Raw genomic sequence first — 24,440 nt, 5'->3', positions numbered from 1 at the left:
ACTGCTGCTGCAAATTTGTCAGTGGTGAATCTCTGAATGGTGTGAATCTCTGTTGCATCACACCCCAAAGGTGCTCTACTGGATTGATATCTGACTGCTATGGAGGCCATTTGCCTACAGTGAGCTCATTTTCATGTTCAAGAAACCAGTTAAAGCTTTGAGTTTTGTGACACGGTGTAATATCCTGCTGGAAACAGCCATCAGAAAAAGGCTACACTGTGCTCATAAAGAGATGCACAAGGTCTGCAATAATAGTAAGGTGGGCTGTGGCATTTAAATGATGCTCAGTTGGTACTAAGATGCCCACATTGTTACACCCTTACCCTGAACCGCTGTTACAAGGCAGGATGAATTCATGTTGGTTACACTAAACTCGGACCCTTCCAACAGATCGTCACAGCAGAAATCAACTCATCAGATCAGGCAACATTTTTCCAAACTTCAGTCCAATTTTGGCGAGTCCATGTGAAGTGTAACGTCAGATTTGTGTTCTTAGCTGGTGTGGGATTCTGCTGCTGTAGCACATCTGCAATCAGCTCAAAGTAGTCTGACCTCTTGCATCAACACAGCATTTTTGCCAAGAGAACTGACTTTTTTTTTCTTCCCCTTTTATGTCCTATTCACTGTAAACCTGAGAGATGCTTGTGTGAGAAAGTCCCAATAAATGAGCAGATTTTGAAAATACTCGGATCAGCCTGTCTGGCACTGAGAACCACACCATGTTTCAAGTCACTTTAATCACTTTTCTTCTGATAATTAGTTTGAACATCAGCAGATTGTCTCAACCATGTTGGCATGCCTAAATACACTGGCAAAGTTACTGCCTGTGATTGGTGATCTAGATATTTATGTTGAGCAGTCGAACAGGTGTACCTGTTGGCCTGTGAGTAATAGGCTATTGTAGCATAATGATGGCTATATTTCACTTGCACTGATGACTTTTTCAGCTCATGTTGATCCCAGAAACAACTCCAAATACAACAGCCCTTTCAGCAGCCTAACCTATGTAATCAGGGGACAGTCTGTGGAACAGCTTTGAATCAACAGTACAATAACTTTTGGCCTTTTGAAAAAGAGTGCACATCAATACAGCGTTTTTGGCAAATAGCTAAAGCAACAAATGTTGCATCACTCTGTAACAACATACAGGCCTGACTGTACCTGCATGTTCTCACAGCTAGCGTGTCACATTTAAACTTTTAAAACTCACTTTTGTATTTCTCTTGCCTCCTTTCTGGGTTGTTTTTGTTTTTTTCCTTTTTTCTCGTTGCTTGTTTGGTAAATAATAAGAGAGGAAAACCCTCACTTTTAATACTCTAACAGGCCACGTGTAGGGCTTCTAGTCTCTACTACCCTTAAGACTCACTTTTAAAACAAAAACTCGATTCACTCAGTAAAAGTGTAAAATAAAAATATTTTCTATTCCAATCATTCATGGATACATTTGTAGAGATACAAGTAACAGTACATCAAACAAAGTCAAGCCAACTCCTCTAAAGGGCTCTACTTGGCCCTTTAGCAGCTAAATAAAAAAATGCCACCTTTAACAGTGGGAAAATCCAAGTGCATGCTGGCAAAACTTGTAATTGTGACTGTCTGAAATCCAGATATTCAAAAGTACTCATGATGATAATACAGTAGCAAAATATTACATATCAAGAAAGAAAGGCTAACATGAAAAGAGTATTCTTAAGACGCGATTACAGAAACAAGGTAATCAAACTGCACAACGTCATCGACACTAGTAACAAACAGACCCCTCTTAAAAGTGAGTCCTTTAGAAGCTAGGGAAGAGGAAACAACGCTTTGACGTTCAACAAGTGTGGGTCATGTCATTTGTGGCAACATGGGCAGTGAGTGACAATCAGAAGATCAGTTCATCATCTCCTTTCCCCGACATTAACGTGTAGTTTTCAAAATTGGTTCAATAGCTGAAACTTGGGGAAGTCTTGGCTTGTTATGATGCTTTTGCAGTCCAGTGCACTGCCGAGTACCACCGGTCATCCTGTTCAACTCTTAAAAAAAGGGTTTCATGAAGAAGACATCTGGTGCACACTGGGGGCATCCTGTCCACGTGAAACACTTTGGGAGCTTGTAGACCACAACTTTGTGAGTAGGCTAAGGTTTAGTATAAAGAAAGGAAAAAAAAGAAAAGAAAAAGAATCTCTCTCCGAGGTCTTGCGCTCTTCGGGTTTTCTTCCTACGTCACACCGACTGGGCCAAACCTGTTAAAACTGAACCCACCCTAAAAAGCAAAAATCATAAGGAAAGTTTGGTTAATGATGGCAATCGGACATTTTTACACTAATTCTTTGTGCACAACCAGAGGAGCAGTTACGTACTTAGTTGCCATTCACTTGTGTTGGTGTTCCTGCGTGGTGGATTGCTGCCCTCTCTCTACTGCGATTCTCTCGTTCCTCATCCTCTTCATCTCTCTCCTCATTGCCACTGTGGTTCTTACAGTATAGCCTTAAAAAACAAAAAACACAAACAGTGTTTGTAAGTTATGGAAATGTGTTTGTTTTTTTAAGTGATGAATAACTCAGGAAAGTGGAAAACCACAGAGTGAGTGCTGAACACGCCGCCAACACTATGCTGATTTCATTACTGCAGAGCTCCAAACTTCCTCTCCCATTAACATCATCACAAACACTGTGGACACAAACACTGGGAGCTTCATAGCAGCTCCTGTAGGTGTAATGTGTAGATAGAGCAGTGCTTTGGTCCATATAATGTAGCAATCTCAGCTGCAAACCATGCACACCATTTATCAAACCTTAAAAAAGGACCATGTTGCTGTATTTTAGCCTTAAGTCTTTAGTGTTTAATGGTTTGCAACCTCCGTCATGCTAACACTGCACTCTTCACCTCTGCTGGAGAGGAGAAAAATGAGGAGTCATTCAAAACAGCATGTGAATGGTGTTTATCAGAACAACCTGCATGAGCTCCAAAAAAACTGTAATGAATCATATTAACATTTTGTTTTCCAGGCTGACTGATAACAAACTCAGAAATTAGCCACCTGGCAACAGCCGCTTTGCTAACTGCATTGCAGAACCGGGGCAGCCTGCCAGCAGCTGACTGTCGTGGCTTGTTGCTCCTCAAATCGACCCTAACACAACTATCAAGGCACTCCGTCTGGCAGACCATCGGGTATGTACTGAACATCGTGAAAGAGGTGACTGTGTGCATCCTGCTGGATCAAAAGATGCATCTTCCTGAAACACACACTTGTACTGAACGAGCAACAAAAACACTTTAAGGAGAAATAAGCAAGGAAGGAATTCTCCTTTCACGATACACTCGATGCTTTGTGACAACACTAAAAAATTAATAAAAAGTCTTAAGAGCACAATTTTTCTACCTCACTTCCATAGTCGTGATCACAAAATTGGGGCCGGGATTACGATAAACATAATATATACCAGAAGGTGTTCTTATTCAAATCCCTGCACATCACTGAGACAACCATTAATTATCTTTGTGATCCAGTATTCACGTCAGTAACTGAGTTACAAAATAATTGCAATGCTCTTGATGATCACACATAAAAACAAGTAATTGTGTGTTAACAATTACTGTCACTATAATGAGACCACAACTGTGCAATAAATATATAATTAAGCAGTTTAGGACACAAAAACAGAAGATAAAATAGAGAAGTTTTGCTCACTTGTAAATGCCACGCGCCATGTTTTCAATATACTTGGCTTTGTCCTGCAGGCCGCAGTGGTAGTGGTAGGTCTTCACACATGCTTTGATTTCACACCCAATGGTAGCACCCAACTGAGTACACAGCGTGCATTTCTGGGGGGGAAAAACCCAACACAATCCACAACTCTGTCAAAACGAATTTTAGATGCAAAACTTTAAACTGCTATTTGTTTCGTGTCCCCACCATTCTTTTGCCTCTTTTGATTTCCTGGATGACAGTTTTCACATCAAAGTTTCCAAATTCGGCCCGTGACGTGGTGGTCAGCTGTACCGTCCCCGATGAAAAAAGCTGAAACAGATCAGAGATTAAATGCAGGCCGGCGGTACTTTAAAAGCACATCCACAGATTACCCTCCGAACGGGAATTCTCACCATGCACTTGTAGTGTGCGGCCACTTTTTTGGAGTTATCCGTATGAAGCATGCCTCTTGTTTCATTCTCTTCCTCACCAGCATGGCAAAAGCCGCAGCGCTGGCCGCTGTCTCCAGGGCTGGTCCGGAGAGGTGACCTGTCCCGCTAAATAAACAAAAAGGGCACATCAGCTAAAATTCACACCCAGCACAGACACCATTCAAGGGAATCTCGTATTGTTTTATGGACTCTGAGCGCTGCCGTACGTGAGAGGAGCTCTCCTCATCTGCAGCCTGTGACGAGGTAGAGCGTGTGTCTTCTGACTGGCCGCGAGATCCCGCCTTGGCTCTCCCCTTCTCGAACCTTCCCCTGCCCCTGCTTTGTGGAGGCGACGAGTCTGAATCCTCGGCCACAGCTCCCTCTTCATCTAATGACAAAGAAATAAATCGGGTTTCACAAATTTCAGCTTCACAACAACACAAAGACACATGCAAGTGGAAGTGTTTTGACAATAAAACAGATTATAGTTTTAAATCAGAATACTGCTAACAATGGCTGTTGTTGCACAGGTTCAATGATAAATGTCACAGGCTTGTGGTTAAGTAGTAGCAGTGTAACTGATGTTAAAGTAAACTTTACCTTGAATGCCATCCTGGGAAGCATCCCTGTGTTTGCGGCAGTAAACGCTACAATCAGAAATAAAAGAGTTCAGTTAAAAGACGCCAGGACTGAATATGAGTGACAAATGGTTGAGATTAATGACCAGCTGTGCAGCTATAGTTAATAAATGCCTGGGTGTATGACTGTTTATTGTACAGTAATGCTCAGCAGAATCCAAATGTAAGAGTCTTACAGGTAAATCCCTTGCGAGGGATTCTCTTTGATCTGGGCTTTGTCCTTAACAGCACAGTAATAGTGATACGTCCTCCGGCACGTCTTCACATCGCAACCGATGGTCGCACCCGGTCGGTGACAAGAAGAACACATCTACAACAACAGCAGATGCAGCGACATTATTTTGTACGCCGATTCAAAACAGTCATCCATTAGTAACGCATTCATACGTGGATCTGAGAAATGATCGCTCCAAGTATTATGGGTCTGGTGTGTCATATGAAAATATTAAAAACATGTCCCAGTGGGACACCGCTGATTGATTCAAGAGAAGAACAAATTAAAATCAGCAGGGAAGGTTAAACCAAAAGGAAAACAATGTGATACAATTTAAAAGAAAACCAGCACAGGAAGCTTAGAGCGGCTGATAACATACCGTCTGTAGATGAACACTGAACTGATCAGAGAGCGTTATTTTTAAAAACTGATGAATATTTTTAATTATTTTTTCCCCAAAATGTAAGGATGCTTTGTTGTTTATGATCATACACCAAATGTGTAGTTACTGGTCAAATAGGACCTGCCTTTTAAAGGAAGGGATTTAACGTTTTATAGGCAGAAATATGAGCCGATTCATCAACATAATATCCAAAAGATGAATCAGTGACAATCTGCAGAAAGGTTTGGGAAACAAATTAAAATGTTTGCAAACGCACAACTTTAAAGGCTACATTTTTTACTCTTTACTAAGTGATGATGTAACAAAAACAATTATTAAATAAGTCAAATACAACATGTGCAACTTATTAATGCACAGCTCTGCAGATCAATTCTCATTTTGAAATAAGCTGCATTTCAGTGTGACACCCCTCTCACACTTATATACAGGAAATACAGAATAGTGCAAGCACACACTTACAGACCACTGCAGTGCATCCCATTAGCATTCAGTGGCACACTGACACACACACAACCAGTTTTGAAAGCATCCTGGAAAAGCCATCTTTTTATTTAACAGTGTGTCAGATTGAGGCAAGAAGAACCAGCAGCTTTAGATCTTTTATTGGATGAGAACAGCTGACATTTCCCACTTAAAGATGCCAAGAAAGAGGATATAATGTAATAATAGTAGCTGGTATCAACCCCAGTCCTCTGTAGCAAACTTGCATAGTTACATAAACACACACACACAGCTTAAAAGGTGAGACACCATTATTATAATGATGATGATGATGATTATAGCAAAAGCAGTAAAAACTATGAGTACATTTTGGCATTAGTAACTATTACTTAGAAGCAGGCATTGTACAGCCACAGATGTGCAATTTCCTCAAAGAGAAATGCGCTCAGGGTCATTCCCTTGAATGATTCCACGACTGCTTTCAGATGCTAAACAGTCTCTGAACTGAAAATTTGGGCCTTTAACACTAATTTGGCAGCGGTGCTAACCCATGGATGCAGCCTATCTGCTGACCTGAGCACAACAGTAGGTACTCACCAGTTTATTTCCCCTCTTGATCTCTTTTTTCACATCCTCAATGGAAAATCCTCCAATGTTTTCACTGTCTGAATGTGATGTGACGAGGGCTGAAGAGAAAAGCTGAAGAGGACAGAAAAAGAAGCAATAAAATAATGAGAAATTTATTTACGTAGCATTAATATAAGGATGAATTTGATATACAGAACATCTCTGGGATTATTTCTCTTAACTATTGCTGATGTACAGTTTTCCACAAAGGCATTAGATCATTTATGGGAGAAGAATCATTTCATTTCACAACTGCATGAAGAAATAAAAACAAAAACAGACGTGAGCTGTTCACTATTCTGCTCATGTGGCAGAGGGCTGCAAAGTAGGCAGCTTGGATGACGGATCCCGGGCTGAAAAACTGAGAACAACGCGGCTTCCTCACCATGCACTTATGGTGGGCTGCCACCTTCTGGCTGTCAGACATCAGCAGCTGCCCACACTCCTTGTCCCGGTTGGTTCTGCAGAAGGCACATTTGGGTAGCCGTGCTGCTGCTGCGGCTCCTTTCCTCTGTCCTGACATGGCCAAAGGCTTTTTTGTTTGTGAATCTAATTTAGAAAAGGAAAAAAAAAAAAAAAAAGTAAGAAAAACAAGATAAATTTCACTTGCAAAAGCTTGTAGACTCTTTTAGCAGGGATGGAATCAAAGGAAATGTTCACTATGATGCATTGGTCTACATGGAGTTTAATCACCGCTCATAAACTAGAAACTACAAGACAGTAGATACTCACCGCTAACGTAGGCAAAGAGTGAGTGATGAATAGAAACATCACTTACAGTTTGGATATTTAAGCATAAACCACGTTCTTGGACTCACACACCCCCAACCCCACGCCCTCACTTAAGTGAAATAACACATAAGTTGCTTTGGAAAGGAGCCACGAGAAACTCTTTTCCAGAAACAGCAGGAAACAAAAACTTTCAACTACTCGCAGACAAGTAACTTCAAAACAGAGGGGGAAAGTCACAACAGAGCAGCTCGTGCCTGCTTTAAGTGCTGCTTGGCAAAGCCAGGAATGGATCACACATTTTTTTTTTTTTTTTGGGGGGGGGGGGGGGGGGGGGATTTCCCATTTCACTTCAGTTTTTCCAACTTCAGAATCTCATAAAGTTTATTCTAACAGAGCATGTGGGGGTTTTTTTTCTAGATGCTGAATGGAGAGGGAAAAAAAGTAACAACCACCTACAGTTTTTGTGTGAAGAAGGCAGTCAAATATAAAATCCTGTTGTAAAGTGTCATGGCTGAAGGCCATATTGTGAGGATACAGGGAACCTTTACCTGTCATCCAAAGCCTAGATAAGATTAAAAAGGAAGGGAAATCAGCAGAAGCTGGTGGAGCACATCTGATGCAACCCGGAGTACTTTTAATTATAATGTCCTCCATAGCAGTTTTATTTGTGATGACTAGTTAGTACACAGGCATTACCTGGAGTTTGAATGATTTCAAGTTTCATATTGTTTTTGATTCAATGCCAGCTAAATTTTAAATGCACATCTTATTTATGTATTAATCTAAATTTTATTAAAATTCAAACAAATCCGTTAGTGTATTCTTCAGAGTGCATAGGTGGATCAAACCCCCAAACGCGTGCTGTTATTCTCACATAGTCCGCTGTCATAGTGCTCTGCACACATTCTTTAAAGGAAAATAACCCAAAAAGCAAAGGAAAACTTAAAAGATATAATCAATCCACAAACGAAACTGGGTGATTTTATGTAGATATTAGAGAAAGAAAGAAAAAGAATCACAATAGCAGTGCGCTGCGACGCCTTGATAGAGCCATTACAGCCATGACAGCAGGGCCAGGATTTCACTGCGGCGGCTCCAGCAACAGAGCTCAGCGTGCAAACACACAATACTGGCCGAGCAAATAACACCAAAAAGACTATATTTCAACATCTGCTGCTCTCTGAATCGCTCTCACATCACAATCTTGCACTACAAGACGATAGTTGTGGGGGGATTTTTGACGAGAAGGGGCGAAACATAAGAAGCGACTGAAATTGCTCCCACAAACTTTTGAATTAAAGGGGGTGTGTGACTCTTTCTCCACCAAACTAGTTATAACTGAAAACATTTTTACTACGAACATCTCAGCGCCGCGAAATGTTCCTCCCAAGGCCTTTTCATGCAGAGAAATAAAGGTCGGTTGCAGGAAAATGTGACTCTTCGACATTATGATTTCACTGGAAGTCGAAAAACTGCGAATATTTCCCTTTAAATGTGGGAAATTATCATGACAGGCGCGGGTCTTTGCGAACCGTTTCGAAGTAAAGAGCGCCATACGTGATGTATCCCTGTGAAAAGCGAGCAGCTCGGCTTGTACGCAAGCAATACGGCCTGAAACGACAACAGGCCATAAAACACAGCGGGTATCATCCAGCCGTGGATTCACAGCTCGTAGCTTACCTGTTAATGTAATCTTATCGCGCCGAAACGCTACAAAAGAAGGAAAAGTGCTCCGGCCAGCGGCTGTGTTTCTTTCCGTCCTTCAGAAGTGATCGTGTGCTTTTCGCAATAGCACCAAGCTAGCTAAAATGTCCACGGCGCTAGGATTTCCGGGTCTGGCTTTCACAATAAAAGTCATGACGACAAACTTACGTGTCAGGCGTAAAAAAAAAAGCAAAACTGTTTTTTAAAAAAGACCTAAATGAAATGGCTTTAATGAAGTGTATCTTTCCTAAAAGCAGAGCAGAACAATGGCCGGACATGCAGGTTTAGTAAAAGCTAGTACTGATTTTAATTTAAATATAAGTTGTTGCTGCTGTTATAGCTAAAATCAGCCCATGTTGTCATGTTTTGGGGATTTTTGTTTTAAATTATCAAAAATAAAGGTCTCTTCTAAGAAAAAATCCATTTGATTTAATTTATTTTCTTTCATGTTGTAATATTGCTACAAAGATAAGTGTGTCTAAACCTTGTACGTTATCACATTTTTATCACATATCATCGGGCCACATGAGACCATCAAAGAAGGACTTGTAAATAAATGCCATTTACACTGTGTAATGTAATGTAATTACAGATGGATCTAAGTTTGGTCCCCGTGACACACATTAAAAGATAGATAGATAGATCAACCTCCTCATCATACAAAACAGTTGTCTTAATAATACTGTCTGTTTTGTGGCCCGTTTGAGTTTGCTGGGTATATGCAGAGTCAGGTATTTGACTATGGTCACCACAGCTTTTCCTCTAATGAGGACAACTGAAGGATGTGAGGTCTCCTCCTACCACCACAATCTCTTTTATGTTCCCCAAATTTCCCACAAATTGTTTGCATCACACCAGCCAACAAGTTCTTCCACGTCTCTCCTCTACATTGACTCATCATTAATTGCAACAGCTGCATCATCTGTAAAAGTCACAATATGATTGCCCGGATACTTTGCTGAGCAATCACGTGTGAGTAGTGTGCACAGTAAGGGGCTCAATACAAGCTTAATCACAGCTGAGTTTTTATGCACTGGGACAATAATGGACCTCTAAGGCACCACAGTCTGGGATATGTTAAAAAATGCATGTCAACACCATGGTGGGGCCCTGAGTAGGAAAAGTTTAAACCAGTGATGTCAAACTTATTTTATGTCATGAGACACGTGCATCCTACTTTGATCTTAAGCCGGGCGGTCCTGTAAAACACCCCTTTCTGTCACTCTAAAGAAATGTAACTTGCATTTAAACCCTGAGATATCTTAATATAAAAAAGTACAATTTCAAGAGAATGCCTCAGTTTTTCTACATGACCTGAACGGTGATAAACAAAATAATGAAGTAATAAATGTGTAAAATTACAGAAAAAGTTCTATAAAAAATCCCAGAAATTTCCACAGTATTTCATTTAATTACTTACGTATTACTTTATTATTTTAGTGTGATATGAATGTCAAGGACACCCTTATCAGTAGGAAAAGTAAAACTTACACTTGCATGGTCTAAATTTATGCCCTTCATTTACTGTTTTCAAAGCCATCCAGTGGGCTGAATTTGGAGTCTTTGCCAGCTCAATTCTGGATCCCCTCATGTTTGACACCTGTGGTTTAAACTATTCTAAAAACATACAGCATTGTGCAAAAGTCTTGAGCTGCCACTCCGTTCTTTGTATTTTGCTTCCAAGGAGCCAGACTTTCTTTTAGTAATAGTTTTGCATGCTTTCATCGTTCTCTTTCAGCTAATTCCTTTATGGATCTCTTCCATTATCCCACCCTATACCTAGAATCCACCTCTCTCACTCCAACCATCTTTCCTTTTTCTCTCTCTCCTCTGTTCGTGTGTGTGGGTTCCTGCCTGTGTTCCAGAGGTGGAGTGTTTCCTGGGCGTCGGCCCTGCCCACACACCTGAAATTCAGAAGCAGTTGTGTTGATTATTACATGGACTGTTAATCCAGTCATGAATTGGCCTCCGCAAAGCCTGGACGTCAACAATATTATTATATAACATTACTAAGACAATGTGGGATCACCCCGGCAGAGCATGGAGCAAAACGCAGCCACCTCCCGAAGAAGAGCTTTGAAGGTGAAGTGTCCATATGTTCCCTTAAATGACATTCAAAGTTTCACTAATGCAAGTAAAAAGCTTATATGCAGGGTTTGTTAATGTAGTGTGGTTATTATCGCAAATTTGGACAACATGTAGTTGGAGAATACAGAGGAGAGTCAACTCATTATGCCTGTCATCCGTTATTAAGTGATGGTAAGTGGACATACATTAAAGAAAGACTTTGGTAACTATTCACGTTGAGGAACTTTTTGTGGTCCATATGTGTTCTAGAAATTGCTTGCTTTGATAATATCTAGTGAAATGTGTTTTATAGATGTTGCTATTGGATACTGAATTTTCTTGTGACTCAACAAAGAAATCACCAAAAGGCGATTAGATGAAAGAAAGAAAAAAAAACAACTAATCCTGTTTCTTATTCTGGCCGATTTTTACAACGTTTAGATTTCATAACCACAGATAAAACACGAGCTATTTCTCAACTAATGGCTCATCTCTTCCCGAGAATTTAGATGCACTTGATTTCTATTAACGGGATGTCCGGTAGAGTGGCTTCCTCTGCAACATACTCCCCCTCATTAGTATGTAACTTTGTGAAACATGCGCTCCCATAGTGGGGTAGAGGGCGTGCCCACATCACGCAAAAGTGATAGGATAAAATTGGTGTCAGTCATATTACATAGCAAAACATGACCGCCCATTGTCCCCGGGATGAGAAGAGGACGGGTGTTTCGGCAGAAAAGAACAGGGAAATGAAGTTGACAGACGGGCAAGCCCAGCAGCAAGTCACTCTGTAATAACTAGGAAGCTAGCAAGTTCGATGACAGGGGTCACTAGAAGTGAAATTTACGTCAAATATCACTGCTATGAATGTCTCTAGTTTGAGGAAGTTGTAGCTACAGTTAGGGGACGTTAGGTAGCTACAGCTGTCAGACAACGTTACAGACTTTTTCAAAGTAACGTTACAGTGGATATTGAAAGTGGAGACGACTCGCTAGCCCGCTAGCTCACCTTTGGTCACCGAGCGTCTTTGAAGTTCAAAGCTACCCTTCATTCGGTGAGTGTACACAGCCTGAAGTAAATATTTCAGCAGGGTGTTTTGTGCGTGTGTGCTTCCCCACAACCGTCATTCTCTAACTGCGTCCTGTTGGTAGTTGCCTTGTTTCTAGCTATAGCTAACTAGGTCACAAGCTAGCTCAACTTTTCCGATGAGCATGCTGCAACGTTGACATTTTGACGTCCTGTTCTCCGTTACATCCTTGTTTTGGTTTGAAAGCTTGGCTTCTACTGTTCAGCTGACCCCGCTTAGTTTGAAAGTGGACTAATATAGACTAATATAATGAATACACCCTAAACTCGACGTAAGAAACGTTAAGTAAGAAAAGTTGATAGCCTTTTTTTCGACTAACGTGAAGTAGCGTTGTGAGTTACTTTAAACTTTAGTCTCTTCCTTATGAGCTTCTGTCTTTAGCCAAACGCCATAACTCACTCATGTCTAGCTCATCAGGTGAAGTTTTTTTTGTTGTTTTTTTGTTAGCGATTTCCTGATGCAAAGCGGTGCAGGAAGTCGAATAGGTTTATTTGCACAATTTAAAAACCCGTGTTATGTTTCATCAGCGATCTGGTCTTAGATTACCTGTCTTCAGCCATGCCTTTTCCTTTTGGAAAGTCTCAGAAGAACCCAGCTGAGATAGTGAAGAGTCTGAAGGACCATGTTGCATATATGGAAAAGCTGGATGCTGGTGACAGCAAGAAGTGTGAAAAGGTCAGCTGTGGATTTCTCTGAGGATGGCATGAATGTTAAAAATTACAGTAACGCTGAGCAGCAGCTGATCATACTCTTTTTACCCCCTCATGTTATTAAGGTTGCAGAGGAGGTGTCCAAAAATCTTGCCTCACTGAAGGAAGTACTTTGTGGAACAGGTGACAAGGAGCCCCAAACTGAAGCAGTGGCTCAGCTTGCACAGGAGCTGTACAACACCAACCTTCTAATTTCTCTCATTGCAAACCTACAGAAGATTGATTTTGAGGTAGGAGAAAAAATGCCTTCTTTCTGCACTGACTTTATGAGTTTAAAGTATTGATTGCTTGGTGCACACATTGAATGATCAGGGGGAGTGCGTGTTTGCATGCCTGATTTGAACGTCTATGCCCAAAGCAAAAAAACCCTGTGTATATCAGCACCCAGTCTGAGTGGTTGTTACTGTGCAGGGGAAGAAGGATGTGGTCCATTTGTTCAGCAATATCGTGAGACGTCAGATTGGCACCCGCACGCCCACGGTAGAATACATTTCTACACACCCACAGATCCTCTTCATGCTTCTCAAAGGGTAAGTTCATATTTTCAGTGTACAGAAACTCAGTGTTTGGTCATTTGATCTTCAATCTGACTGCTCGTTGTCCATTTATATGCATTAACAACAAATCCACCCTCAGAGCCTCATAAACAAACAAACAAATCCTTAGCATGAAATAAAAAGCATTTGGTTTTTGCTTTTTAGGTACAAATACCTTCCTTTAACATGCCTTGCAGTCTTCTGCATTAGCCAGTATGAGTTTCAACAACTCCCAAAGGAACAAGCATGAACTTGCTCACATGTGGGCTACACATGTAGATGATGGATAAAGCAAAAAGTACAGTGCTAGTTTTACAGCTCTGAAAAACTGAGTCATCCTGCTCACTCACTCAGAGACCAGCTGCATGCTCCGGCTGCTGTTTGGTGGATCGAATGCCATCTTATCCGGTTAAATGTCACAACTATAAAGTGGAAGATTTGGTTTGTTTATGAGAGGCAGACATCAAAACCTGACATTTAACGTTGATGTCTCGGTTTGTTACACTGCTAATGAACTCCCTTGTTGTGCGTGGGGAAATTGTGTACTTTTTTGCACAGGAAAAAAATACCTCTCTGTGGAAAATGAGATCTAGAAATGGCACGTTCAACCCAAAATTATACCAAACAACTTCATTGATCCCACTAGGAGCGATTTGTTGTACACAAAACAGGAACATTCATACAAACGGATGGGCAATAATGTGGAAGGAGATGGATTAAAATAGAAATGTATATGAATTAAAAAAATACTAATAGAATATAAACTACACAGAGCATTTTGTACTATGATTGCAGAGGGAAAGATTGTCCAAAGAGGTAAAACATTACGACACTCTGATGGCTGCAGAGGCAGCTCACTTACAAGACCACATTCAGCCAAAACACTTCCTGCTTTCATTAAAAAAAAAAAAAAAAATCTTTTTTTGGTTCACTGTTGAGCTTGTGAACAACTTTTATTAATAATGCTGTTCAGGCTGTTTCTACTATTTACCATTAAACCAATAGATAAAAGGAAAAAACTGTGTAGACTCACAAAAAGTGGACAGTGGGTAACAGGCCTGGCAAAAAAAAAAATTAGGTGTGGAGAAACTGATTTTTTTTTTTGTTGTTGTTGTTGCCCTCTGTGGTCATAATAAACCTGGGGATCATGAAAAATGCCACCAAAATATTTGTATAACGGTTCCCACACATCACCTTTTCAAAGCCTCTTTCAGACGTCCAGTCCTCTCTGCTCATCAGAGACATCTGAATATGTCAGCTGAATGGCCCCCCGGCTACTTTTCCATGGAAAAAGTCACAGCTTTTAATACTGCAAGAATCTGAATGCAGATAGGCTCACATGTCTCGCGCCAGTATCTTGCGTTGCCCTGCTTTTGTTAAGAAACATGAGAATGCTTTAAAGAGCAACAACATGAGGGGGCGAAGAAAAAGAAGTTTGTATGAGACACCTGCTTTCCTTCTGTTTCACAGTCTTGCGCTGCCCAAGCTCATTAAGACCTCAAAACAGATTGTTCTTTAAATAAATTGTTGTACATGTCACAGAGGACAAAGCATGAACATCTAGGTTGTTCCACATTTTAGCACAAAATTCGAAAGGCACATTTTGTGTACATTTAATGGCCCGATGAGTGCACAGACCTCTCGAAAATCACAAAATGCCTTTCACATCTGTGTTAACGTTGTTCACTTTGCGTCATTTGTATCATTTCACATCTATTACAGATTGAAATGTTTATAAAATCCAAGTTTACGTAAGTTTCTGCCAGGTCTCTGTCTGAAGAAGTCTGCGACAGGTTGGATTAATCAAAGTCAGCAGTGACGGTAGTTTGTGTTCCAGCTGTTTGTACAAGTCTTCTGAGTTCATAACTAACCTGCAGCAGCAGAGAGCAGTGCGATAACATATGCTATTACAGGGTCCATCGTGATCGAACTACAAAATCCTTACCTTCAGACTGGTAGGTGTTTTTTATAAACTGGACTTTAACGTTTTCTCAGCTCCATATGGGACGTTGCGTTTCTAATTATCAAAGCGACCAGAAGCTTTTGACGTTTCTTGATGTGCTGTCAAATATCTGGCAGAGCTTAAGGGACACTGTCTAGCATAAGAGGGTTATGGCTCATTCTGTCATAGTTGTGAGGATATATGGATGAAACCTGGATGGGCATTAACTTAATTGACCTTTATCTGAATACTGTCTCTTTAAAAGATTGATGAGAGGGCTTATAATGCATTCTTTGCAGCTCCTTGATTTAAGCCAAAGAATATATCACACTAAGAAATAGTACAGCGTCCACTACTGTAAATAATAAAGACTGAGAGTGTTAATGAGACCCTTTGAAAGCAAACGGCAGCCTTTTTATTAAAAGTTACTATTGTGACGTTGTATAAACAGTTCTCAAACAAAAGCTTGGTGTACTCCTTGCCATTTTTCTACCTGCTTAAATGAGTATAACAAGCTTTGCATCCTGTGCTCCTCTCCCTGCCAAGTAAGCAAATTGCATTGGTTCAGACTTTCCATTCACACTTAACAAAACATAGTTTTCTCCCAAAGTTTTTCATAATTAATGAGCACAACTGATCTAAAATCACTGCTTATTGGTCATCTTTAGATGAGTACATAAGTGCTCCAAAATGCGAAGATCTGGTTTCAGGGTAGTGACCTATGGAGGATGCTGCCATTCAGCAGACTTGTTTTGGACCAGATGTAACACTTTTTATTTATGTATTTGTTTTAAGGATCGCTTACACATTCTTCAGGCTCTTTTAAAAATATAAAAAATATTTTGGCGATTTACAGAATCTGTTCCATAAGTTTTACCCTAGTTTAAATTCTCAGCGTCACTGAGTGATTGACGACTTCTCTGCGTGTAGATCGCTGCTGCTGTACTCACGTTCTGCCTTAGTTTAATCCATTTGTTTATTTTTTGCGAGGATCTCGTTCCTTCGTCATTGGAAACACAGAGTTGATGTCAAACTAACAGTGACAGTGTTTAGGATGTGATTATACATCTCGAGTGAAAATTGTATAACTTGTGATGAGTTCACCATCACTTGGACCTGACATGTATGAACCTGTGCAGATACGAGGCTCCAGAAGTGGCTCTTAACTGTGGGATGATGCTGAGAGAGTGCCTGCGTCACGAGCCTTTGGCCAGGATAGTGCTCTTCTCTGAAGACTTCTTCTGCTTCTTCCATTATGTGGAGCTGTCAACCTTTGACATCGCCTCAGATGCTTTTGCCTCGTTCAAGGTACACTAATATATATATATATATATATATATATATATATATATATATATATATATATATATATATATATATATATATATATATATATATATATATATATATATATATATATATATATATTTTTTTTTTAATGGCAAGATTAACATCCTGACTGTTCCTAGTTGATATCTTGACCTCTTCTATTCCCCATCAGGATCTTCTCACGAGACACAAGATTATGTGTGCAGACTTCCTGGAGAATAATTATGACAGGGTGAGCTTTCTTGAGTGGTTTTGATATTTAATTGGAAAAACTGCTCATTCTTTACCCAACTTACTTTTGACATTTTTATCAGGTGTTTACAGAGTATGAAAAACTTCTGCACTCTGAGAACTACGTCACAAAACGGCAGTCTTTGAAGGTACATCCTCCTGCTCAGTCTTAAGTTTAACTGACAAGTTTGTGGACTGATTCTGTAAACTCATGTATATTTATTTGTTAGCTGCTAGGTGAACTTCTCCTGGATAGGCACAACTTCACTGTCATGACGAGGTACATCAGTCGGGCAGAGAACTTGAAGCTGATGATGAACCTGCTGAGAGATAACAGCCGAAACATCCAGTTTGAAGCATTCCACGTCTTCAAGGTGCGCAAAAAATTTCTCAAAATCCACTCTTAAATCTGAATTGTGTCATGAAAACCCCACATACCTGCTACCTTAAGTTGGTCTAATATTGAATGTGGGTTTTTGTTTAGTCAGGCTGAGTCATTGTGATTTCTCTTATTTAAAAGTTTGGTTGCTGCTAACAGCTTCACCTCTCGTTTTTACTGCTAGCTGGATATTTGTCCAGCTTTCTGTTATGCCAGTCTTTAGTATCATTCAGCTGCTTCTCCTTGGAGTCCTCCTGTCTAGCAGTTGGTCAGTCAGGAGGACTCAAACTCCGTCTTGTTGGACTACAGCTGGCGAAGGTGTCCTTGATCTGCTCTGAAGATGGGATCACTGAACCTAATCAGAACCTGCAGCAGGAAGAGAACTGGTTCATGATCAAAGCAGAACAAGAACTACCATCACAGCTGCAGTGCAAGACTTTGGCTAAAAGTAGATTCACTGGACTCTGTGCATTGCATCCACAAATGGTACTTAAACTTTTTACATAATCTTTCCAAAGGTATTTGTTGCAAACCCCAACAAGACTCAGCCCGTGATGGACATCCTTCTGAAGAACCAGACCAAGCTCGTGGAGTTCCTTGGCAACTTCCAGACGGATAGATCTGAGGACGAGCAGTTCTGCGATGAGAAAAACTATCTGATCAAGCAAATCAAAGACCTGAAGAGACCCACAGCGTCCGAGGAAGCTTAATGCAGTCGTCCCATTCTAATAATGGGACGACTGCTCTGTCAGGTGGTAGATTTTAGAGGTGGTGGTTCAAGAGGAAAAAACAAAACAAAATAAAAACATGCATAATTAAAAGTTCATACTAAGTATAAAAAATAGGAAACGTTAAGTTTACTTCCTTCACTTTCTGGCTTAGTGTGGATGTGGAGGTTCTTTCCATCCAGCAACCTGAGTGGGCCAAGAACTGTTATTTAAACCGCAGTGCTTCTTATTTAGTTATAACCAAATGCCTTTTGGTTCCTTCTTCTAATGTTGGACCTTACGCTGTTACTTTTCCATATACATGGAAATTCGCAACCAGCTCGAGCACTGAGGTCATTTTCCAGAACTTGTACATGCTTTAGAGATTGAAAGGTTGAGAGGTAAATATATTATTTTTCTAATGTATCTTTTATGCTAAAACATTTAAAGCCTCCAGTAACTCTTCTTTCTGAATGATGCTTATTCTCATTGCTTAGGTTTGGTTTGTTGCGTCTTTTGTTTTTTGGAAAGCTGTTCTTTGTACAGGGACTGTCTTTAGAAATCCAGCTTTAGAAGAGTGGCACGTCGGCTCATATTGGGCAGGTCAGCTCGTAGTAGTAACATTTGGCAATTATTGCGCAGTTTTCAGGCTTTCGTTGGAGTGCACGCGATTATGCTGGTCAGAAACGACTCCGCAGTGCTGCACTAGCCAATGCATTAGCTGTCACAGGAAGAGAAAATCAAAACTATAGAGGAATCAATTAATTGTACTGTGATTTTTCAGGCTGTGCTCAGCGATGCTTACATGACTGAAATAGAAACAAGGCATCAGATAACGCTGCAGGCTACCAGCCCATCCGTTCACAGCTAACGCGGACAGCCAGGATACACCGATTGATCTCGCTGGATGCGCTTCATTTCTTCTTCACGTTCTAAAACTGATGGCAACAAATTAACAAAAAATCATAAAAATGTTACACTGTTATATTCATATCGGAGCACGGTGTGTTATTGAACCACAGACTTTTATAATAATTTTAATCAGGGTCGTGTTTTTCCCCTGATTAATTTCACTGCTACACTGGACTTGATTAGTCTGAAGACTGAAATATTACTAAAACAAAATGACATTTCACCTCAGAAACCACACAAATGCAAACTCCTAACCACACCATCATTCACTTTAATACAGAAGAGACAAACTGCTTAAGGAAAAGGTAAATTGTTAGGTTAGCTCTCTTTTCTGATATGATTATAACAGTGACACAGTGCAACAACATGCCTGCAAAGCATCAGAACAGTAGGTCCCATCTCATGTCACAATATTGTCAGGATAACCACATGCACTGTTCCACATGAGATTTTTGGATGATGAGCACTGACTTTACTCCTCACGTGCATCACCAGAGCTCAGTTGAAATAATTACCCTATTTCTGCTGTTGTTGTTGTTATAGTGGCTGAAATTACAGCGTTTCAGAATGCGTTGTCTGTGCAGACTGTTAGTGTATATACCTCATGGGATTTGAGTTTGCGGATGCTGGTTTTTATTTTTTTTATTTTATTTCCTTGACAAGATATTTAATTTGACATTTGACCAAAACAAAAGCACACAGCAGTGGTTTGAATGGATGCCGACATGTGATACATTTGTTCCGACTTGAGCAGGGACCGCAGCCTGGTTTTCACAATGGAAAACTGGATCCTTTTTTAAAACTTAAACTTTTCATTGTGTGGTACCTCATAAATGTTAATTCATAATGAATTGCAGTGTGGTACCTTGTAATGAATTTTTGCCTTATTTAAAGACATTTCATGGATCATGATTGATTCTTTCAATTTCTAATTTGTTTTAAACCAAAGCTGATATGAAAAAAGGGTTTAAAAATGTAAAAAATTAATTTAAAAAAATGTTAATTTCAGGTCCCAAATACATTAGCAGTTAATTTCTCATGTTCATGCGTAGACCAGGTTTATTACTAACTGCGATACTTGCTTATATGTAAACCCTGGGAGTGTAAATATATTTTAAGAGATCTGTAGTAGGCATCACACAGTGTAGTTTTCAGTTGGGTTGATTTGGCTTGATCATTCTTTGGTCCACTTCATGAGACCGTCACAAAGAGTGAGGACTTTCAGGAGCCATTAAATAATTTGATAAACTTGCTGTGAATGTGGTACACGATGCATAGATAAACTGAAGTCCTACACACCGTGCATTGTCATGTCATCAGTTTAGAAACTATAAAACAAATGAAAACTGTGAGAATACGTTGAGAATAATCCGTATACACAGTGGTCATTACTGATGTCTCCATGCCGCTGACTATAGATTTACTGAGGACAAAAAGTCTGTTATCAGTAATAATTAATGGAAGGAGGAAAAAAAATTATTGCCCGTATGAATTTGTATGCAGACTTTGAAATTTGGCCCCAGTCTTGACATGCACTTTTAGAAGGATGTGTTGTGCGCAGCCATCCCACTAGGGGGTGCTGTTAGCAACAGTGTTAGCACTTGTGTTAGTTGTACAAACAAAGCATTTCAAGTTTCTTTAACCCTACCTCCTGTTATGAATATACGAGTCACTGGCAATATGTAGTCACAAATTTAAATTCCTTAAAATCAATAATATGTATGAAATGAATTTAACTTTTCTGGGTTATTGTGCTTTACGTTTTTTGACTCTGTTGCCTTCTTTTCTTTCTTTACCTTTCCACACTGGATATTTTATTTTCTTCGGGAGGAAATTATGTGTACATAACTTTATAAAGGATAAGTGAAGTGTGAGAGCATTCATGAAAATAAAATGTCATTGCAATGTTTTGTTTTGCATTGTTTTTGTTGCCTAAACAATTATTACACATGAACGTGTAGGGTGATACAGAGTGTGGTAGTCACTTATTAGTTTATCTCTCACAGCAAAGCTTTAATCATCTTAGTAAATAAATAAATAAAACTCATGAAATTACGCCAGACTTTTAGGAAACTACCACAAATGAATGTATGATATTTATAATAAGGGTGCAAATCAATAAAACCTCAGGACTAATAACTTTGTAGCAAACAGTTAATTATTTATGCATAAAGTTAAGGAGCAGCCTCATAATAAATTTTTGCTGATGTCTCAGAACACAGAGAATGCTTGAGTGATATGGCCTCCAGTTTTGTGATAATGTTTGAAGGAAACTGGTTATTGACACAAATTTCTAATCACCCAATCACATGAGAGCAACTCATTAGCATATTGACATGGTCAAGACAACCTGCTGAAGTTCAAAGTGGGAAAGGAACTCTGAACATGGCAATGTTGTGGTACCAAACAGGGTGGTCTGAGTATTTCAGAAATTGGTGATCTGCTGGAATCTTCCTACAAACATTGTTAGGGTTCAGAGAGAATGTCCTGAAAAAGAGGAAATATCCAGTGGGCAGCAGTTCTCTGTGTGAAAATGTCTTGTTGACACCAGAGGTCAGCAGAGATTGGACAGGCTGCTCTGAGCTGATTGGAGGGCAACAGTAACTAAACCAATGGATCATTACATACCAACATATGCAGAAGAGCATCTCTAAATGCGCAAAGCAAGCAGATGGGCTACAGCAGCAGAAGACCGCACTGGGTGTCACTCCTCTCAGCTCCTAGGACAAAAGAGGGCAGCTTCCACCCAGAGCTTGTTGCCTGTTTTGTATTAGTATTTCTCAAGTGCTGCTACACAGAGCAAATTTTTAACACAGCTTTTCAAAACATCGTATCCTGAACAATTCCAGCTCATTCTCCTTCAAAGAATCTCTCAAGCTCCTCCAGATTTCATGATCTTCCAGCATAGATCCTGGTCTTCAGTTCAACACAGAGATTTTCAGTGGGATTCAAGTCAGGGATTTGTGCCGGCCAGTCAGGAATTTTACTTTGGTCTTCTGGAGGTAGTTCTTCACCAGGAGCGACAGATTTTGGGTCGTTGTTGTGTTTGAAAATAAAGAGACGACCCAGACCCAGGATTGTTTCTGACTCCTTGAGGTTTCCTTCCACCTTGATGAGATAAAGAAAAGAAAACTAGTTTGTTTCAAAATGCTATTTTCTGTTTTTCTGTTTTTCTGTTCTTTGATAAAAACTTTAAAATTCATAGCAGGGCTAATAATTTTGTCCACATCTGCATGCGTTCTTCAAGCTGGCTCTAAGTAAAAGAGCAGGGTGTATCGCAAGCGGAGTGGGCAGTAGTATCGTGATTTATGAGATGAATCATCATCAGTTTGCAAATTCTGATTCAGAATGACTGACACTGATTCTGAGGATAGAAACAAAGTATGTATCCGATACCAATACCATCGTTGGTATCAATACTATCGATATTTTGATTGATCCTCTCATGTGTAGCAGGCAGTGCGACGGCAGGAGGAGCAACTTGATCTGTGCTGGAGTTGGGCGCAGTTTCGATGGCGGGGGTAACCCCGAGCCACCTACAGGCACCAATGTAAACCACTGAGCCACCCTGCTGCTGCCACCAATGCACACAATGGACTCTGCATTTTTTTTTTCTGTGTTTCTATGATGATCCCTTTTCTTGTGTCTGTGCAGACATCAATCACGTATTGCAGATGAGTTAAATAAAATGGCAGCTGGGGGCCTTCTTTCTCTTTATGCAGCCAATCACAGGCTTTCTAACACACATACAGCCTGGGAAACTAGGTCAAAGTTCAACCAGAGAAGACGGAAAGTAAGGCAACACTGCAGCTCGGCTCCACGGTGGAGAGGGGAGTGCCGCCGTGCTTTGGAAAGGCCGTGCATCCCTCTGCTTGACAGCTGAAAACAGAGTTTTATTAAATGGTGTTTTGTGTGGGACTGCAGAGGAGGGACATCCTGGCTGCGGACAGCACAGAAGGCTATGTGGGGGCAGGGTTTTACTGGGGTTATAGGTCACAAGCTTCCTGGGTTTCTTTGGCCAGCACGACAGTGAATGGATGAGTGAGGTGGGTCAATAAAACTGATCTCACTTCAGGTTTCATATTCAGATTGTTTTTTTCTTCCCCAGCGGATGTCGCTTCAGAGGAAAGCTTGTAGATATATGATACCAAATATCTACAAGTGCATTGATTATGAGTGGATTTAAGGACGCACATCCGCCTGCGCTCCTGCCCCCACCCCCACAAAGAGGAAGAAATACAGAAAGAGAAAAAGATGCTGTTACAATTTGATGAATGACAAAAGTTTTTTTGTTGTTGTTGTTTTTTTGCGCTGAAGGGTGGTAAAAGGAATACACTGAGATGGAAAATCCACAGAGATACTGCGAGATTTCTGCTTTATGGGAAGCCCCCGTTGGTTTGACTACACCCATTAAACTGAATGAAGCTCAACACGATCAGAGGTAAGCCGTGTGCTGACAACTGCGCTAATAGAAACGTTTGATTGGCAAGGTCTGGACATAAAGTCTGATGCGGCTGTTGATTAGTTTGTCGGCGCCACCTGCGCATTAATCTGAACGCTGTGTGAGGCAGTATTGAATCTATCGGATTATTCAGTCTTGGTGTAATCTGCACACGAAGGCTGACAATAGCTTGTTAAAGTGCATTTGCTCAGGTCGCAAATGAAGGCCGATCTCTTTATTAATCCGCGAACACCTAAACATGAACCCGCTTACTGCTCAGCAGCCGGCACTGATTGTCTTAATTGCGTCATTAGATTGATTGAGTGCTATTCTTTAATTGAGGGACTCCATGCGCTCATCAGGGCAGCACCAGACGCCGCTGGCGCCGCTTCGTGAAAGCAGAGCAGAGCAGGGCAGGGCTCGGCTCTCCGGCCTTCTGAAACTTTTAGTTCAGGGATAAAAAGCGAACAAAGATGACCTCCGATGTTGTATCCTGAAATATGGTTTTGGAAAATGGAGCGTCGTAAGTTTAAACTTCCTCCTGCTTCTCCAAACTTTAGTGAAACACGTGGGCCGTGCTGATACCGTGGAGAGAAACCTCTAGAACTGGTGTGGCTCGATCGAAGATTAAGGCTTGATTGTAACCTTTGGGTAATGTGGAGTATCAAAGCTGGCCTGCACTCATGCAAAACTCGGGGTACGTCGGATCATTTGTGAGGCGTTTTCACGGTTTTATTTCTGAAAAATGAGACTTCACATTGGTGCAAAGGGAAACTTCTCCATGTTTTCTCCACGCTGCAGAACAGCTTCGGCAGCCCGTTGTAACTCAGTTATAGGATTTCCTCGGTGCATCAGCTGGTTAAATCTGATGCAGTGTTTAATTGCACAGGTTAATCGGATTTTTAAATGAGCAGACGGAATAATTTCCTTTAATGTGAAGGAGTGTGTGCACGTGTAACATATCAGAATCTCTTGGACTGTAACTTTTGCGTGTCAGTGCAGGGCTAATGGCAACGTGACCATCCTTTTTGCAATGTCGTGCCTGTAAACCGCCGTTTATCGTGTTTAACTTCTTTTTAACTCTAATATAGAGCACGTTGGTGTTAATGAGTTTCCTATACCACTTAAAGGCAACACATGTATCCAGTCTTAATATTGGAATCCGTTTAAGTAATTATTCATGTTCTGTTTGATTTCCTTGCAGATCGTGCAGACTGGCGGTGTGTGGAAGTGATC

At 40.5% G+C, this 24,440-nt stretch overlaps 2 protein-coding genes across 6 annotated transcripts; one reads left to right on the top strand and one right to left on the bottom strand.

The window, feature by feature from the left end:
- Nucleotides 1-1,394: 1,394 nt before the first annotated feature.
- Nucleotides 1,395-12,188, bottom strand: phf6 (PHD finger protein 6). 2 transcript variants are annotated; one of them, XM_085288525.1, is made up of 11 exons: nt 11,939-12,188; nt 6,813-6,976; nt 6,398-6,499; nt 4,919-5,052; nt 4,705-4,751; nt 4,332-4,492; nt 4,087-4,230; nt 3,899-4,003; nt 3,674-3,807; nt 2,343-2,469; nt 1,395-2,245 (listed from the first exon to the last, which is right to left on the bottom strand). In XM_085288525.1, exons 1-10 carry the CDS (start codon nt 11,979-11,981, stop codon nt 2,343-2,345), a joined length of 1,161 nt encoding a protein of 386 aa, XP_085144651.1. In that variant the 5' UTR covers nt 11,982-12,188; the 3' UTR covers nt 1,395-2,245. The 2 variants fall into 2 exon arrangements, with proteins under 2 accessions (XP_085144651.1, XP_085144658.1); XM_085288532.1 differs by lacking the exon at nt 11,939-12,188 and adding an exon at nt 8,840-8,994.
- Nucleotides 11,606-20,668, top strand: cab39l1 (calcium binding protein 39, like 1). 4 transcript variants are annotated; one of them, XM_085288545.1, is made up of 9 exons: nt 11,606-11,984; nt 12,545-12,692; nt 12,793-12,957; nt 13,139-13,257; nt 16,345-16,513; nt 16,707-16,766; nt 16,849-16,914; nt 16,996-17,139; nt 17,663-20,668. In XM_085288545.1, exons 2-9 carry the CDS (start codon nt 12,576-12,578, stop codon nt 17,852-17,854), a joined length of 1,032 nt encoding a protein of 343 aa, XP_085144671.1. In that variant the 5' UTR covers nt 11,606-11,984; nt 12,545-12,575; the 3' UTR covers nt 17,855-20,668. The 4 variants fall into 4 exon arrangements, with proteins under 4 accessions (XP_085144671.1, XP_085144696.1, XP_085144688.1 ...); XM_085288570.1 differs by lacking the exon at nt 11,606-11,984 and adding an exon at nt 12,075-12,288; XM_085288562.1 differs by lacking the exon at nt 11,606-11,984 and adding an exon at nt 12,075-12,302.
- Nucleotides 20,669-24,440: the final 3,772 nt, after the last annotated feature.

This window comes from Mchenga conophoros, linkage group LG2 (genome assembly GCF_057382185.1).
Source record: "Mchenga conophoros isolate Kocher_MC1m ecotype Shallow Benthic linkage group LG2, M_conophoros_male_GT1.1, whole genome shotgun sequence".
Taxonomy (NCBI): Eukaryota; Metazoa; Chordata; class Actinopteri; order Cichliformes; family Cichlidae; genus Mchenga; species Mchenga conophoros.
Note: the sequence above shows the minus strand (reverse complement) of the source record. Positions and strands in the feature narration are given on the sequence as shown.